Here is a 17,657-nt window from a genome sequence, read left to right as displayed (position 1 = left end):
GGGTTTGGCAAGGTCATGGGAGGGAGAACAGAAACCCGAATCTGGGGGTCTCCTGACTCACTCAGACCCTCTGCTTCTGCTGACTTTTGCTAGGCATCGTTCAAGTGTTTAAACCATTTACAAACACAGAGTGACTGATTTGGTTCTATCAGCTATAATAATTTCGGTCATAGGTATTCACCTTAGCCATGTTATTGCTAGTAAAGTAATAGAGGAAATAATAGAGACAGAGGATGATAATGATTGATGTTACAGCTTCTGGGGACAGTTGAATACTCCAGTAGTCCCACCACGTCTATACAGAGTTCCATACCCTCCGTTCTTCCCCTCCCATGTTGTGACCCTACAGCTCCCCAAGCAATGACCTGCAACTCTAGGAGCCTCGTGGTTTTCTACTTTAAACCTGACGTTTTGTTCCTTGGTGGAACAGGGGCTTATGGGTTGACTGTATCAGGTCTTAGCTGCCCTAGTTCTTGGAAGCTTTCTGGAACTGGACATCTGGGGCTCTCCTCAGCACAGCCTGGATAGTGAATTGTGCCATTGGGTTATGCTTCTGGGACCAATCCTGGCTTCTTTTTAAATTCTTTTTTTTTTCTTTTTAAAGATTTATTTATTTGAGAGAGTAAGAGAGAGCATGTGAGTGAGTCGGGGGGAGGGGCAGAGGGAGAGAGCCTTCAAGCAGACTCCTGCGGTGCTCAGTATCATGACCCTGAGATCATGAGCTGAGCGGAAACCAAGAGGTGGACACCTAACCAACTGAGCTATCCAAACACCCTCTCGCTTCTTTTAAATTAAGATATATTCTAGTTTCCTAAGGAAAATGTTTGCTTTAGCCCACTTTCTAAGATGTGTTTTATGTGTGTCTGTGCCAACATTTCAGGACTGATTAGTGTGACAGAGCTTGGGGCCCAGGCCATCATTTACGAACTGGCCTCTGCAGCCTACATGGTAAGAACCTTCGGGGTGAGACCCAGTACCTTCTCTGCATAAACTCTGCTGGGCCATTGTCACTCATCCATTCAGCCCGCCATCCCATGCCATGTGCTGAGGAGAGAGGAGAGGTAGACAGCAGGAGAGGGAGCACAGCATACTTGGGGGGGGGGGGGCGTGGATTTTGGAGCCAGATGCTGGGTTTGAGTCCTGCCGTGCTGCTCCCCAACTGCAACTATGGGCTCATTACTTAACCTTCCTGAGCTTCAGTTTTCTCATGTACAAAATGGGAAAAAAATAATACATGTGTAGGGAGTGAAGACTGAATAGGATAGATAATGTGTTAAAGCACTTTGCACAATGCCTGGCATGTTTATTCAACAAAGATGGAGTTGGTGCTAGGGTACGATAGAGAGAGAGATGGAGACAGTCCCTGCCTTCTCGTGGCCTGTAGTCTGGTAGGGAGACAGAGACAAAGAAGTAAACAGATACATGAAGGCATTCCAAACATATATGGCACGTACCATAGAAGAAGCAAAAAAAAAAAGTCTGAGATGCATAAAAATAGAGATGGATGCCTTTTTAGGGAAGGCAGTTGGAAACAGTCCTTCTGGAAAGGGGAGAGGGAGCCAGCCCAGGAAGCCGGAGGCTGAGAGCTGACTGCAGAGCCTGAGCAAAGGCTCCATGCTGGAAAACGGCACATGGTGTGTCAGGGACCCGAAATAGGAACTGGGCTGAAGGGATTCGTGAGGAAAGAAAGGTGTGACCTGTAGAAGCTGGCTTAGGGGAGAACAGGTGTTTGGCGGGGTTCTGAAGGAGGCTACTGGAATCACCCAGGTGAGCACGAAGGAAGCTGCTGGTGGATGGGGAGAAAAGTGGGTGAGTTAGTTGTGTTGTAGGGCAGAATTGGTAGGACATGACCAGGGTTTGGATGTGGAAGGCAAGGCAATGAATAGGAAGAATCACAAACAGCCCCCGAGTTTCTGGCTTGAATAACCGCCTTGTACCTCTTGATTCTTCTGGAATATTCCAAACCGTGCAAATACTCCTCCCCCCTCTTTTTTTTTGATTCTTATTTTTTTTTAAAGCTCAACAAAGGCCATCTGGGCAGTGGGATTATGGGCCATTTTTGTTTCCATGTTTTTTTCTTTTATTCTCAAAAATGAAAACAGGGGTTTTTTTAGTGGGGATTGATGACATCGTTAAAGAATAAAAAGGGTGAGTGTCGAGGAGCAAATCCCAAGATGTAGAAGTCAGGAATAGGACAACTCAGCCAAGAGGGAGGACAGGCCAGTGTGGAATGAAGAAAATCAAGAGAGCGTGTCATGCAGGAAGCCAGCAATGAAGAACCATTCATGGAAGGAATGACGGTTGGGTGGAGGGTTACTGCGGGGTCCCATAAGGTGAGGATGGAAAGTGTCCCTTAGCTTTCGGGTCATTGGAGACCTTAGATGGGAAGCGAGAACCATGGTGAAGGGGCAGAAGCTGCTGAGGTAGACAGTTCTGCCTGGAGGTTTGGTAGTTGATGGTGAGAAAGAATCCCATCAAGGGAGGGTTTTGGTGTTGCTTTTAGATTTAAATGGGGCTGCTAGAGCTTGTGTATAGGTATGTGGTCAACAGTAACCATCTTCTACATCTGTCATCTTCAGAGCTTCTGTTTTTCTACCTGCTCTATCATAGCCTTCCTTTTGTTTTATTTTTATTTTTAATTGTGCTAAAAACCACCTAACATAAAATTTACCATTTTTTTCATTAATTTATTTGAGAGTGTGCACGAGAGAGCACAATTTAGTCGTGTTAACATTGTTGTGCAGCCAAGCTCCAGAACCTTTTCATCCCATAAGACTCTAAACTCTACGCATTCCACAGTTACCCACTCCCCCTGCCCTCAGCCTCTGGCAACCACTATTCCACTTTCTGTTTCTTGTCACAGGCTTTCCTTTGTTAGAGGCAGTAAGGCAGTAATTCTTCATTATTCCTATGGAAAAAAACAAGTTCCCACAGGGGTGAGATTACAATCAAAATTACAAAATACAAAGAAATAACCCACCATGAGCAAGAGTTTGAACAGACACAACAAACAGAAAAATTAGAGTTCAGAGCTTGAGATGATGGAGTAATAATTGGGGAATAGAAAAATATTATGTTTAAAGTCATTAAACAAAAGAAGGAGCTGAAACCAAAAGAACAATATTTGGAAAAGAACCAGGTAGGATTTTTAAAATTACAAATTATAGCCATAGAAATGTAATACTTGATAGTATAAACAGATTAGTTAAAGCTGGAAAATCAAATGATGAACTTGAAGACCAATCGATGGAAATTCCAGAATAAAACAAAGATATATAAATAGATGGAATTAGATACAAAGACGAATCCATGCATACATGATCAGATGATTTTTAACAAAGATGCCAAGACCATTCAATGGGGGAAAGGACAGTCTTTTCAGTAATGGGTACTGGAAAACTGAATATCCATCCACATGCAAAAGAATGAGGTTGCATTCTTACCTCACACCATATACAAAAATTAACTCAAAGTGGATCAAAGACCTAAATGTAAGCCCTAAACAATAAAACTTTTAGAAGAAGACGTAAGGCAGAAGCTTCACGACATTGGATTTGGTAATGATTTCTTACACATGACACCAAAGGCATGGGCAACAAAAGAAAAAACAGACAAGCTGGACTTCACAAAAACTGACAAATTATGTGCATCCGAAGATAATATCCACAGAATAAAAAGGCAACCCATGGAATGGGAGAAAATATTCACAAATCCTATGGGATAAGGGATTAACATCCAGAACATAGAACTCCTAAAACTCAGTAGCAAACAAACAACCGGATTCAAAAGTGGGCAAAGTACTTGATTAGATATTTCTCCAAGGAAGATACTCAGATGTACAATAAGGACATGAAAATATGCCCAACATCACTGATCATTAGGAAATATTTACAAAAAAACTATATTGGGATACCATCTCATACCCGTTAGGATGGCTACTATTAAAAAAAAAACAAAACTAACAGGTGTTGGTGAAAGTACAGAAAAATTGGGACCCTTGTGCACCATTGGTGGGAATGTAAAATGGCACACCCACTTTGGACAGAAAGTGCAGTGTTTCCTCAAAAAATTAAATGATCATATGATCGGCAATGTCACTTCGGGATATACATAAAAAGAACTGAAAGCAAGATCTCCAAGAGCTATCTGCACACCCATGTTCATAGCGGCATTATTGACGAGCCAAAGGTGGAAGCAACCCAAGTGTCCACCGACAAATGAGTGGAGAAGCAGAACGCGATACAAACAAACAATGGAGGATTACTCAGCCTTAAAAAGGAAGGAGGGTCTGACAGATGCTACAACATGGATGAACCCTGAGGACACTATGCTAAGTGAAATAAGCCAGTCATACAGGCATACCTCGGAGATAGTGCAGGTTTGGTTCCAGACCCCACCACAAAGTGAAGATCGCAATAAAGTGAATGAACAGGTTTTTTGTTTGTTTGTTGTACAGTACATATAAAAGTCATGTTTATACTGTAGTCTGTTAAGTGTGTAATGGCACATGTCTAAAAAAATGTACATGCCCTAATTAAAAAGAGTTCATCACTAAAGAATACTAACCATCATCTGAGCTTTCAGCAAGTTGTAATCTTTTCACTGGTGGAGGGTCCTGTCTTGATGTTGATGGCTGCTGACTGATGAAGGGTGGTGGCTGCCAGAGGTTGGGTAGCCGTGGCAATTTTTAAAAACGAGACAATGAAGTTTGCTGCATTGATTAACTCTTCCTTTCATGAGTGATTTCTCTGTGGCACCGGGTGCTGTTTGATAGCGTTTCATCCACCACAGAACTTCTTTCCAAATTGGAGTCCATCCTCTCAAACCCTGCTGCTGCTTTATCTACTAAGTTCATGTAATATTCTAAATCCTTTGTAGTCATTTCAACAATCTTCACAGCATCTTCACCATGAGTAGATTTTCTCTCAAGAAACCACATTCTTTGCTCATCCATGAGAAGCAGCTGTTCATTCAGGTTTTATCATGAGATTGCAGCCATTCAGTCCCATGTTCAGGCTCCACTTCTGCTTCTAGTTCTCTTGCTGTTTCCACCACATCTCCAGTGACTTCCTCCACTGAAGTCTTGAACCCCTCAAAGTCATCTATTAAGGTTGGAATCAACTTCTTCCAAACTCCTGTTCATGTTGATATTTTAACCTCTTCCCATGTTGATGAATGTTAATGGCATCTAGAATGGTGAATCCATTCCAGAAGGTTTTCTTTTTTTTATTTTTTAAGATTTTTATTTTATTTTATTATTATTATTTTGAGAGAGAGAAGGGCATGAGCAGGGAAGAGGGTCAGAGGGAGAAGCAGACTACCCGCTGAGCAGGGAGCCTGATGTGGGGCTCAATCCCAGGACCCCAAGATCATGACCTGAACCAAAGGCAGATACTTAACCAACTGAGCCACCCAGGAGTCCCTTTCCAGAAGGTTTTCAATTTACTTTGCCCACATCCGTCAGAAGAGTAACTGTCTATAGCAGTAACTGTCTATACCTAATGAAATGTATTTCTTAAATAGTAAGACCTGAAAGTTAAAATGACTCCTTGATCCATGGGTTGCAGAGTGGATGCTGTGTTAGCAGGCCTCAAAAGAACAATCTCACTGTCCATCTCCATCAAAGCTCTTGGGTGACCAGATGCATTGTCAATGTTTAGTAATATTTTGAAAGGAACCTTTTTTTCTGAGTAGTAGGTCTCAACAGTGGGCTTAAAATATTCCGTAAACTATGTTGTAAACAGATGTGCTGTCATCCAGGCTTTGATATTCCACTGATAGAGCACAGGCAGAGTAGATTTAGCATCATTCTTAAGGGCCCTAGGAATTCCAAACTGGTAAATGAGCATTGGTTTCCGCTTTAGTCACCAGCTGTGTTAGCCCCTAGCAAGAGAGACCTTTGAAGCCGGACATTGACTTCTGTCTAGCTATGGAAGTTCTAGATGGTATCTTCTCATATAAGGCCGTTTCACGTACACTGAAAATCCATTGTTGAGTGTAGCCGCGTTCATTAATGATCTTAGCTCATTCTTCGGGAGAACTTGCTGCAGCTTCCACATCAGCACTTGTTCCTTCACCTTGCACTTCGATGGTATGAAGATGGCTTCTTTCCTTAAACCTCCTGAACCAACCTCTGCTAGCTTCAGACTTTACTCCAGCAGCTTCCTCACCTCTCAGCCTTCACAGAATTGAAGAGCATTAGGGCCTTGCTCTGGGCTAGGCTTTGGCTTAAGGGAATGTTGGGGCTGGTTTGGCATTCTCTCCAGACCATTAAACCTTTCTCCACATCAGCAATAAGGCTGTTTTGCTTTCTTATCATTTGTGTGTTCAGTGTAGCACTTTTCCTTTCCTTCAAGAACTTTTCCTTTGCATTCACAACTTGGCTGACTGGAGCAAGAGGCCTCACCTTCAGCCCTGTCTCAGCTTCTGAGAGGTCTTCCTCACTAAGCTCAATCATTTCTAGCTTTTGATTTCAAGTGAGAGACAAGGGACTCTTCCTTTCTCTTGAACACTTACAGGCCATTATAGGGTTATTACTTGGCCTAATTTTAATTTTTTTTTTTTAAGATTTTATTTATCTGTGAGAGAGAGAATGAGAGACAGAGAGCATGAGAGGGAGGAGGGTCAGAGGGAGAAGCAGACTCCCCGCTGAGCAGGGAGCCCGATGCGGGACTCGATCCCTGGACTCCAGGATCATGACCTGAGCTGAAGGCAGTCGCTTAACCAGCTGAGCCACCCAGGCGCCCTAATTTTAATATTTTTGTGTCTCAGGGAAGAGGGAGGACTGAGGAAAGGGAAGAGAGATGGGGGAACATCTGATTGCGGAGTAGTCAGAATGCACACATTTCTCAGGTTTGCTGCCTTAAATGGATGCAGTTTGTGCTGTCCCAAAACAATGACAACAGTAACATCAAAGATCACCGATCACAGATCATCTTAATAAGTATAATAATAATGAAAAAGTTGGAAATATTGCAAGACCAAAATGTGACGCAGACATGGTGCTCATAGACTTGCTTGACGCAGGGTTGCCACATTTTAATTTGTAAAAAATCGCAGTATCTGCAAAGCGCACTAAAGCAAACAATAAAACAAGGTATGCCTATATTGTGTGATTCCACTTATATGAGGTCCTTAGAGTAGTGAAAATCAGAGACAAAGTAAAATGGTGGTTGCCAGGGGTTGGGAGGGAGGAATGGGGAGTTATTTATTTTTTATTTCAGTTTCACAAGATGAAGTAAGTTCTGGAGATGGATGGTGGTGATGGTTGCACAACCTTATGAATCTATTTAATACCATTAAACTGTAGGGGCGCCTGGGTGGCTCAGTCGTTAAGCGTCTGCCTTCGGCTCAGGTCATGATCCTGGGGTCCTGGGATCAAGCCCTGCATCAGGCTCCCCGCTCTGTGGGAAGCCTTCTTCTCCCTCTCCTGCTCCCCCTGCTTGTGTTCCCTCTCTGTCTCTCTCTCTGTCAAATAAATAAAAATAAAATCTCTTTAAAAGAAAACACCATTAAACTGTACATATAAAAGTGACTATGGCTAAAAAATATATAAAAATTAATGGAGTAATAAGGGGGAAATGCTAAAGATGGTACATTTTATTTTATGTATATTTAACCACAATAAATAAAAATGGGAAAAAGTAGAGATGGAATGTATGAAAGATCTAGGTCCTTACACGCATCCAGTAGGAAATACACAGAATAACAGACTGTTAGGGATGCAATATTCAGAGACACTTAATAAGAGACAGACACCTGAAGTAAGACACGAATCTCAGTATTCAAAAATTGTAATGAATATTGTATTGGAGATTCTAGCCTGGGCAATTTTGAGGCAAGAAAAGAAAATATAAGGCATCCAGATTGGAAAGGAAGTAGTAAAACTATCTGTATTTGCAGATGACATGATGTTATCTATAGAAAACCCTAAGCGATATGCACGGATGCATGCGCATGCACGCGCACACACACACACACACTCTGACACTACTAGAGCTAATAAATGAGTTCTGAAAAGTTGCAGGATGCAACATCAGTACACAAAACTCAGTTGCATTTCCATAACACTAGCAATGAACAATCTGAAAATGAAATTAAGAAAACAGTTCCATTCGCCCCGCCATCAAAAAGAATAGTCACTAGTAAATTGAACCAAAGAAGGGTGAAACTTGTACATTGAAAACTACAAAGCGTTGTTGAAGGAAATGAAAGAATACCTAAGTAAATGAAAAGATTTCCCATGTTCATGGATTAGAAGGCCCAGTATTGTCTGATGGCCGCACCCCCCAAAGTGATTGAACTGGCCGTTCTTGCAGATTGGACAAGCCGATCCTAAGATTCATATGGAGATGCAAAGGACCCCAAATAGTCAAAACAGCCTTGGGAACGAACAGGGTGGGATGACTCACCCTTCAATAACAGCAGTAAAACCCTGAAGACCGTGAAATGATATCATCAAAGTGTTTGTGGAGGGCAATGCCAGTCCTTACCCAGCTAAGCTAGGGCTCAATAAAGAGAACAGATTAAAACACTGAGAGACATCACTGATCACAGACTGTCGCTGAAAGAATCACTGGTATCAAAATAATGGTGAGCAAAGAAATTGACAAATGTGGATAACTCTAAACTAGCACTGACTACAAATAAAAAAATGCGACCAATTTGCACAGTACAAAATTAGGTAGAAATAAAATACTGAAGAGTAATAAGAGGTGAGATTGGGAGAGGGTTTTCTTAGTTTAAACAATCTAGACATCAGGGAAGAGGGTGGGAGATAGTTGATTAAGTTAAAATTTTAAAGTTGGTATGCATGTTGACATTGTAAGGGGACTAACCGAGAGAGAGGAAATAGAATGTATTTCCAAGCCAGTGGCCCAGATAAAAAAGGGAATTAAGAAAACAAGATCAACCCAACATAAGGCAGTGAAAATAATGAAGATCACGAAGCAAAAAAGAAAGCATTATAATTCATACAGAATAAGATGGTTGAATTAAATCCAAATACAGTTGCCCCTTGAACAACACAGGTTCGAACTGCCTGGGTCCATTTGTATGTAGAGTTTTTCCAGTAAAGTACCACAAGTGCATTTTCTCTTCTTTATGATCTTCTTGATGACTTTTTTCCCCAGCTTACTTTATTGTAAAAAGACAGTACATAATTCATAAGTCATTTAAAATATGTGTTAATCGGGGCGCCTGGGTGGCTCAGTCGTTAAGCGTCTGCCTTCGGCTCAGGTCATGATCCCAGGGTCCTGGGATCGAGCCCCGCATCGGGCTCCCTGCTCAGCGGGAAGCCTGCTTCTCCCTCTCCCACTCCCCCTGCTTGTGTTCCCTCTCTCGCTGTGTCTCTCTCTGTCAAATAAATAAATAAAATCTTTAAAAAAAAAATAAAATATGTGTTAATCAACAGTTTATGTTATCGGTAAGGCTTGTGGGTAACAGTAGGCTATGAGCAGTTAAGTTTGGGGGGAATAAAGGGGTAATTTTTTCTTCAGGGGTACGATGCTTTTTTTTTTTGCCACTTAACATCTTCACATAAACATTTTTCATTTTTTAAAGGCTTTTCTGAAGAACAGTTAAAAATCCGATTTGCCTCGGTGTGATCAGCACCTGCATATAGCCCTGTTCACATCATTGCTTCACTGTGACTGGACTTGGCCTTGGTTTTCAGTTTTTCATGATCACCAGTATTGTTTCAGTGAATATCTTCCTAACACATAGAATTGTATCCTTGAGAATATAATCTCAAATGAAGAAAATTTTGTTAGAAATGAGTATTCCCCCAAAAAAAATCTTTGTTAATTGAACATACAAAAAATGGGTACTTTATTTTAATTTTTTCTAATTAGTGAGGTTGGCTATCTTTAAGTAGTTTTCTCTTAATTACCTGTTTATATCCTTTGCCTGTTTATAAGTTTGGACTCTAGTGAGGTTCTTTTTCTTATCAATTTATATGAACTCTTTATACTCGAAAATTATTTTATATTTATTTTAAAGACTTACTTATTTTAAAGAGCAAGTGAATGAGCGTGAGCAGGCAGGGGTGGGCAGAGGGAGAGGGAGAGAGAGTCTCAAGCAGACCCCCCACTGAGCATGGAACCTGACACAGACCTCCATCTCGGGACCCTGAGATCATGACCTGAGCTGAAATCAAGTCCGACACTCAACCAACTGAGGCACCCAGGCGCCCCTAGACTCGAAAGTTGTTTATATCAGTTGTATTTGTGGCAAATTCCTCTCACTGCCTTCCTTTAAATTTTTATGTATTCTTAATGTTTTATTATAAAAGCAATTCATACTAAGCAGCACATAGTATGCTCACATAGTTCAGGGGGTTACAAACAAAATAAATTTGCTTCCTCCTTTTGAGGCCGGTTCCCCAGAGCTGGCCACTTTGGAACCATTTCTGGTTTTAGTTCTGATGATTGACCCCAGAGCTTTATTCCTACATTTCTTACCACCTTTGACTTCCTGTTAGAGAGGATGAGGATTACCACTCACTTTCCACAACATCTCCCTCTACTTTGAGGTGGTGGTTATTTCTCCTTCTCTTGGTTGTTACTTTTGTGACCCGAAATAATAAAGGTAGACCTCTCTTCCTTGACCCATCAACTTTATAGACACTGCAACTTAATCTCTTTAAGTTAAAAGATGAACATTTCTTTACATCTCTCTTCTTAGTTGCCTCCCAGATCCCATAAGGTATTAATAACAGCCACATGCCATGGGACAGGCACCATTCTAAACACTTTACAAAGAGTAACTCACGGAATGCCATGTGAGGTACTTCCTGCTATTTCCCACCTACCTACGGACAGAGAAACTGGGACCCAGAGAAGGGAATTTGTCCAAGTTCAGGGAAGTAACTGCCTAAGATCTGATCCCAGAGGCCTCCCCTCAGAGTTCAAGTTCTTAATCATGGCATCATGCTGCCTTTCATGCAGCCTTTCAAGAGCTGAAATAACCTTTGAATTGTGTTCCGTCATCTCTTTCATGTTTTAGAACTTGTCTGAAAGTCTAGAAACCAGTAAGTAACATTTAGGATATTAGGATTGTTTGTATAGAATTATGTGCAGACCCAAGTGATAGTCTGCATTGGATGGGGACGAAATATCCCAGTAGACACCTAGACTTCCACTGGAAAGAGACTTTTACAAGTAAAAGGTGGTGTGTATTATTTTTTTCTTGCTTTCATCAGTTATCAAAATCATGTATTTTAGTTTGCTTCATATTTAGACTATGGCTTTTCTGTACAGCCTTTTTTTAAGTTTTGGAGGCCTTTTTCATAGGGTTTCTTTCTTGTTGACAGAGCGGCGTATACCCTCACCCTTCTACTGAGGTCACGCAGTGTTAGACCATTTCTTGAAGAGCTTAGGGCTCTTTGATTCCCTGCTTTAATTTGTGTCCCTGAGCTCTAGACTTCTTCCTGGGGTGCCCCACAGCTGTCATACCACAATTATTTTTCTTTTTTTAATTTTATTTATTTATTTATTTATTTATTTAATTAATTAATTTATTTATTTATTTTAATACCGCAATTGTTTTTCACTGTCCTCATGAGTTAAGTCTACAGTTTCTTGGATCTCACTTCTACTTCATTATATTCATTTAAAAACATATTTGGATTATTGGGGCGCTTGAGTGGCTCAGTTGGTTAAGCATCCGACTCTTGATTTCAGCTAACATCATCATCTCAGGGTTGTGAGTTCAAACCCCACATTGGGCTCTGCACTGAATGTGGATCCTACTCAAGATTCTCTCTCTCTCCCTCTCCTAATGCCCCCCCCCACCCTCTTAAAAAAAATTTGGATTATTTAGTCAAAGAACTTTTTCCTAAGATTATATGGAAGGTAAACTGTGAGCCATGCACACTTGAAAGAGCCTTTATTTTGCCCATATACTTGCTCAGTAACTTGGCTGAGTATAGAATTGGAGGTTCAAAGCAGTCTTCCCTCAGAATTTTTAAGGCGTTACTGTATGTTCATCTGGCATTGAGTTACTCATGTGAAGTCTGATCTTAATCTGGTTCTTATTCCATTGTGACAACATGGTTTTTCTCTTTGAAAGTTCTAGCATTTATTTCTTTATCCATGTAGTTGTGAAATTTCTCAAGTGTGTTTTTCTGTGAAGGTTCTTCTTTGCTTACCCTGCTTATCAGCGTTTGGTATACCGTTTCTGACTCAAGACTTTTGTTTCTCTCAACTCTGAGAAGTTTTAAAAATACTATTCTTTCTCCCTTTCCTGTACCTCTTTTCTATTCTCTCTTTTTAATTTCCTATTAGGTGGCGGTTGACCTCCAGTACTGAACTTGTTTTTTTTTTCATCCAGTAAAAAAATTTCTGTCTTTTTGCTATTAAATCTTTTCACTTTTGTTTTTAATTTCCAAGAACCCCTTTCTTTTTCTCTTACAGGCCCTTCTTTATGGGAACCTGTTCTTGTTTTATGCTGCATTATCTGTTAAATGTCTTAGGGTACTAAGTGAACCTTCAAACGTTCTCTTCCGTGCTTTCTTTTTTTTTTTTAAAGATTTTATTTATTTATTTGACAGAGACACAGCGAGAGAGGGAACACAAGCAGGGGGAGTGGGAGAGGGAGAAGCAGGCTTCCTGCCGAGCAGGGTGCCGGATGCAGGGCTCGATCCTAGAACCCTGGGATCATGACCTGAGCCAAAGGCAACTGCTTAACGACTGAGCCACCCAAGCGCCCCTCTTCCATGCTTTCAATCACCTCATTGTTCCCTCTGAGCTCAGTTGGTCTTTTATTTATCTTCGTCTTTTTTGGGGATATGTTCTTTGGTTTTCCTCAAAGATCTGATGATATTTATTAGTCCCTTTGTACTTATGAGAGAATCAATACATTGATTTATAAATGGCTGGCATGGCTTTTCTGACCTTGTTATTTGGGAATTTTTCCCCAACAGACCTTTCTCCTAAGTGGGAAGGACCAGTAGGGAACCGAGTATAAAGGTGGTATCTATCAAGTGACATATTCATTTTAGGGTTTGTGGGCGAGGAACGGGGAGCAGGCAGCCTGACCTCCTCAGCCAACCACTGCTCCACCCCACTGTCCCCAAGACAAGAAGGGCTTGGTTCTGAGGTGCTCATACCACACAGGGAGCTCCCCCACTTTGCTTTTCTATTTTAGCCTAGTCTCTCTGTGTGAGGTGAGGCTGAGAGGGAGGTCCAGGTAGGCAGTGGGATCTGGCTGTGCTGTTTGTAGTGAGTCTGTCTGTCTATCTCTGTCTGCCTGTCTCTCTCTCTATATATATATAATTTTATTTATTTATTTTAAAATCTTTTTTTTTTTAAGGTTTTATTTATTTATCTGAGAGAGAGAATGGGAGACAGAGAGCATGAGAGGGGGAGGGTCAGAGGGAGAAGCAGACTCCCCGCCGAGCAGGGAGCCCGATGCGGGACTCGATCCAGGGACTCCAGGATCATGACCTGAGCCGAAGGCAGTCGCTTAACCAACTGAGCCACCCAGGCGCCCCTATTTATTTATTTTATTTATTTATTTATTTTTTACCAATTCAGGCCAGTTATCAAAACAGTAACAAGTTAGAGGTCGTTGGGAAGATGCTGTTTCTAGTAGGAATGAGAAGTTCAAGCTGATGTATAAATTGTCAGCAGACATGACAGCTAAAACCAGAGTTTTCTGTAACAACCTGAACAGATCCCGAGGGCCACACTGTTTTACAGAATAATAAGAGGAGGTCAAAAGGATGACCCTGAAGGGTGAATAATGGTCTATTTGAGAAGCAAGGAAGCTTATAGCTTCAGATTTCCATAATGAATGATGAAAAATAAAATTTTGCTATTTTGAAGGGACGTAAGTAGGTGTCCTGGATTATTAGCTGTATGGGATATTGGACGTGATGGATTTAATGGAGTCCGATTCCATCGATGTTGATGGAGTTCCTATGGTGTGCCAGGCTTTGTTCTAAGTGCTTTTTCACAGGGTTCATTTAATTTTTACAGATTATTATTTATATACTTGTAATACATTAAATCTCTTGTAGAATGTAGCTAGGTTGAATTAAGTCTTGATGGTATGTGTTTAGCCAATAAAGGGGATGCTTTGTCTTCAAGTCCCGCTTCATTAAGGGATTCTGCCCTGATGTACTTGACACAGGGAGCAGTCAGGGCAGCCCCTAGATTTCTTCAGCAATGAAGAAATTGGGAGTCAGTGAGACTGAGCAGTTTGATTATGCTCACATGGCTCGGATGTGATAGAACCAGTTCTAGAACACAGATTACTGTCTCTAGGGTTCCCATGCGTTTGGACTCTGGGGCACTAATATTCTGTCAGGCTCTCTGACTTCTTATGATTTGTGATTTTTCATTCTCAGCTGCCCCTTGGCTTTGGTGTGGCGGCGAGTGTCCGCGTGGGCAATGCTCTGGGTGCAGGGAATGCTGAGCAGGCTCGGTACTCCAGCATCACTGTTCTCCTGTGTGCAGGTGAGTTCGAGCGGTTCCGCTCCCCGGCGCCTGTCCTGAGTTTTGTCTGTTAAGTTAAAATACACACATCAGAATTTCTCTAGGGAATTGATTTACCTGTATAAACTCAACTGAAGTATCCCTTAAGCTCTTTGCAGTTTATTCAGTTAAACAAAACTTCTCATTATGATTTTCTATCATTAGGTACCAATGACATAATGTTACACTTGGTACTGTTGAAAAATGTTCCAGTGGTTATCATCTGCAGGCTTATTTTCTGACCAAAGTCTCGGTGACTGCTTCTCCACGTTCCTGGATCCCTGCCTCCTCTAGCAGCTTTAATGTTGTGGAATCTGAGCAGTTAGAGAAGATTCTGATTGTATTGACATCTTACTGACATCTTTCCTATGAATCTGCCTTAGAAAAAGGAGTCAGAATCATATGATCATCTTTGCTCTCTTCATAGACAGTTAAGAAGAAACACTTTAAATTATCACATTTCTATTTTTTTTTAAAGATTTTATTTATTTATTTGACAGATAGACAGACAGAAGAGCACAAGCAGAGGGAATGGCAGAGGGAGAGGGAGAAGCAGGCTCTGCACTGAGCCGGGAGCCCGATGCAGGACTTGATCCCAGGACTCTGGGATCATGAGCCGAAGGCAGATGCTTAACCATCTGAGCCACCTAGGCGCCCTAAATTATCACATTTCTTAACTCATTGACACAACTATCTCCTGAGGATCCAGCACTAGGATTTATTACACTTGGGAGAATTTTCATTTCCGGTTGCTTCTTCTGTATTTTCTAGGTGTTTGCGCACTCGTAGTGGGCATTTTAATCGCAGCTTTGAAAGATGTGGTTGCCTACATATTTACCAGTGACAGGTATGTACTCCTCTTTTTGAGAAATGTTTTCTGTTTCATGCTTGCTTGCTTTTTTTTTTTTTTTCAGTGTACTTTTCTGGTTCTAAGAGGTGAGTACTATTTTCCTTCGCAGGAAAATCCGCAGTGCAGCCAGGAATGAGAACCACAGTACTAAATTTGAATGAATTTGGGTGAAGGAAGCCCATGGTAACCATCCCCTTTCCTCCAATACCCAGTTTCTTTATTTATCAAACCTGAGTGGGGTTTCTCTTGTGCTCAATGCTGGTTTTGTTCAGAGAGACACAGAAAAAGCACATGGAATATCTTCATCCCCAGAAAGGCACCTCCCAGTGCACAGCACATGGACTCCCTGCACGCCTGAATCAAAAAGGCAGAATTTGTATAGATCACTAACTCAATCTTAGGTTGAATTGTACCATGTTTTCTATAATTATGTGTTTGCACAATTATCTTGATATAATGAAGTATCTTTTGAATAAACCAGATCCTCTTTATGAAAAAGCTTCAGTAATTTGCACTGGTTGCCTCAGATTACTCCTCTGAAGAAATTCATATATTTTTTTAAGATTTTATTTCTTTGATAGAGCGAGAGAGCACAGCAGGGGTAACAGCAGAGGGATAGGGAGAAACAGGCTCCCCACCAAGCAGGGAACCGGATGTGTGGGGCTCAATCCCAGGACCCTGGGATCATGACCCGAGCCGAAGGCAGACACCTAACCATCTGAGCCACCCAGGTGCCCCGAAATTCAGTTTTATTACTGAATAATACTTTTGACAAACATCTCTCAGAGATCAGCACTAGCACTGGGCAAGTTTGAGTCAGATGAAATAAAGACAGCGTTTCAAGTGGAGTCTTCTAAGGAACAACCAGACAGGTGGTCTATCTGCAAAATAATAACTGTTCTTTGGGAATGAAGCTTTGAAAAAGTTCAACTCATTCTTCCTCCTCCAGTCTTGGAAATATGGGCTGTTATTTTTCAAGGTTACAGCTGAGCTGGGAGCAGGGGATGGTACTAAGGTCAGTTGAAACACCACAAAGCTCCTCATTATTACCAAGATGCATCAACTTTTCTTGAAGAAACACTCCCCAGGTCACTGTAAGCCTTTGGTTAATTTCCAGAGTTCTGAAAAAATTGATTCTGACAATATTTGTCCGTTTCTGACATTTTATCTTTTACCTGTGCATGGGCCATACTTTCCTCTTTCCTTGAATGCTTGTGATTTTTTTGTTGAAATTACCTTTTGAATATTGTAATGAGATAACTCTGGAACTCAGATTCTCTTTCCTTGGGTACTGCTGTTCTTGCTTGTTCTCGTTGCTGTTCTGCGGTTGTCCATTTGTTTAGTGATTTTCCAAACCACTTTTTACAAAGACTGTTTTCCCTGTCATGCGTGGTGTCTCTTATCTCCTTAGTCAGCCAGTGGCCTGACAGATTTCCTTAAATGTCTTGATCCAATAAGAAAAGAAATATTTTTTATTTTTTATTTTTATTTTTATTTTTTTTTAAAGATTTTACTTATTTACCTGACAGAGACCGCGAGAGAGGGAATGCAAGCAACAGGCAGAGGGAGAGGGAGAAGCAGGCTTCCCCCCGAGCAGGGAGCCCGATGTGGGGCTCAATCCCAGGACCCTGGGATCATGACCTGAGCCGAAGGCAGACGCTTAACGACTGACCCACTCAGGTGCCCCAAAAAGAAATATTTTTTAGAAGTTCTGTCTCTTTAAGTTATTTGCCAGGCACTGCATGGGAAGGCACTTCAGCCCAAAAGGGTTGAGACAGTGGGCAGCCTTTATCCCTATCCCTTAGTGAACTGCCAAGGAGAGCAAAACATGCAGCTCTGATTTTTGGAGGAAGCGATCCTTATTGTCCAACATGCAACCAGTAAGCCCCATCAGGAATGCAGGCAGCCGTCCCTGCAGCTGCCTGTCCTGGGACCAGGGGATGGGAAATGGTAGCTGCTCTGCAAAACACCAAAATTCATGCATACTTACTCGCCTCTTGCTTCACCAGGCGCTCTTGCTGCAAGTTTTCAGCTGGACTCCAGAGTTCTGAAAATGGTTGATTTTGACCTTTCCTGCCAGTTCAAGAATTGTTTTGGTAAAAGGATTGATTCTTGGAGCTTCCTAGTCCACCAGATACAGACTTTTCATACTAATCTGACTCTTACTCTTTTTTTTCTTTAAGATTTTATTTTTCAACAGAGAGAGACAGCAAGAGAGGGAACACAAGCAGGGGGAGTGGGAGAGGGAGAAGCAGGCTTTCTGCCGAGCAGGGAGCCCGATGTGGGGCTCGATCCCAGGACCCTGGGATCATGACCCGAGCTGAAGGCAG

At 41.6% G+C, this 17,657-nt stretch overlaps 1 protein-coding gene across 1 annotated transcript in view; it reads left to right on the top strand.

Moving 5' to 3' along the window:
* LOC123840588 (multidrug and toxin extrusion protein 2-like) overlaps positions 1-17,657 on the top strand; it is a 56,258-nt gene that overhangs the window by 25,589 nt on the left and 13,012 nt on the right. Inside the window, exons 10-12 of the mRNA XM_064583355.1 lie at positions 881-948; positions 14,351-14,459; positions 15,249-15,324. Coding sequence (XP_064439425.1) covers positions 881-948; positions 14,351-14,459; positions 15,249-15,324 — 253 coding nt within the window. The remainder of the gene's footprint in view (positions 1-880; positions 949-14,350; positions 14,460-15,248; positions 15,325-17,657) is intronic.

Source organism: Mirounga angustirostris, unplaced genomic scaffold, assembly GCF_029215605.1.
Source record: "Mirounga angustirostris isolate CCGP_5_RB_7025 unplaced genomic scaffold, mMirAng1.0.hap1 SCAF_17, whole genome shotgun sequence".
Taxonomy (NCBI): domain Eukaryota; kingdom Metazoa; phylum Chordata; class Mammalia; order Carnivora; family Phocidae; genus Mirounga; species Mirounga angustirostris.
Note: the sequence above shows the minus strand (reverse complement) of the source record. Positions and strands in the feature narration are given on the sequence as shown.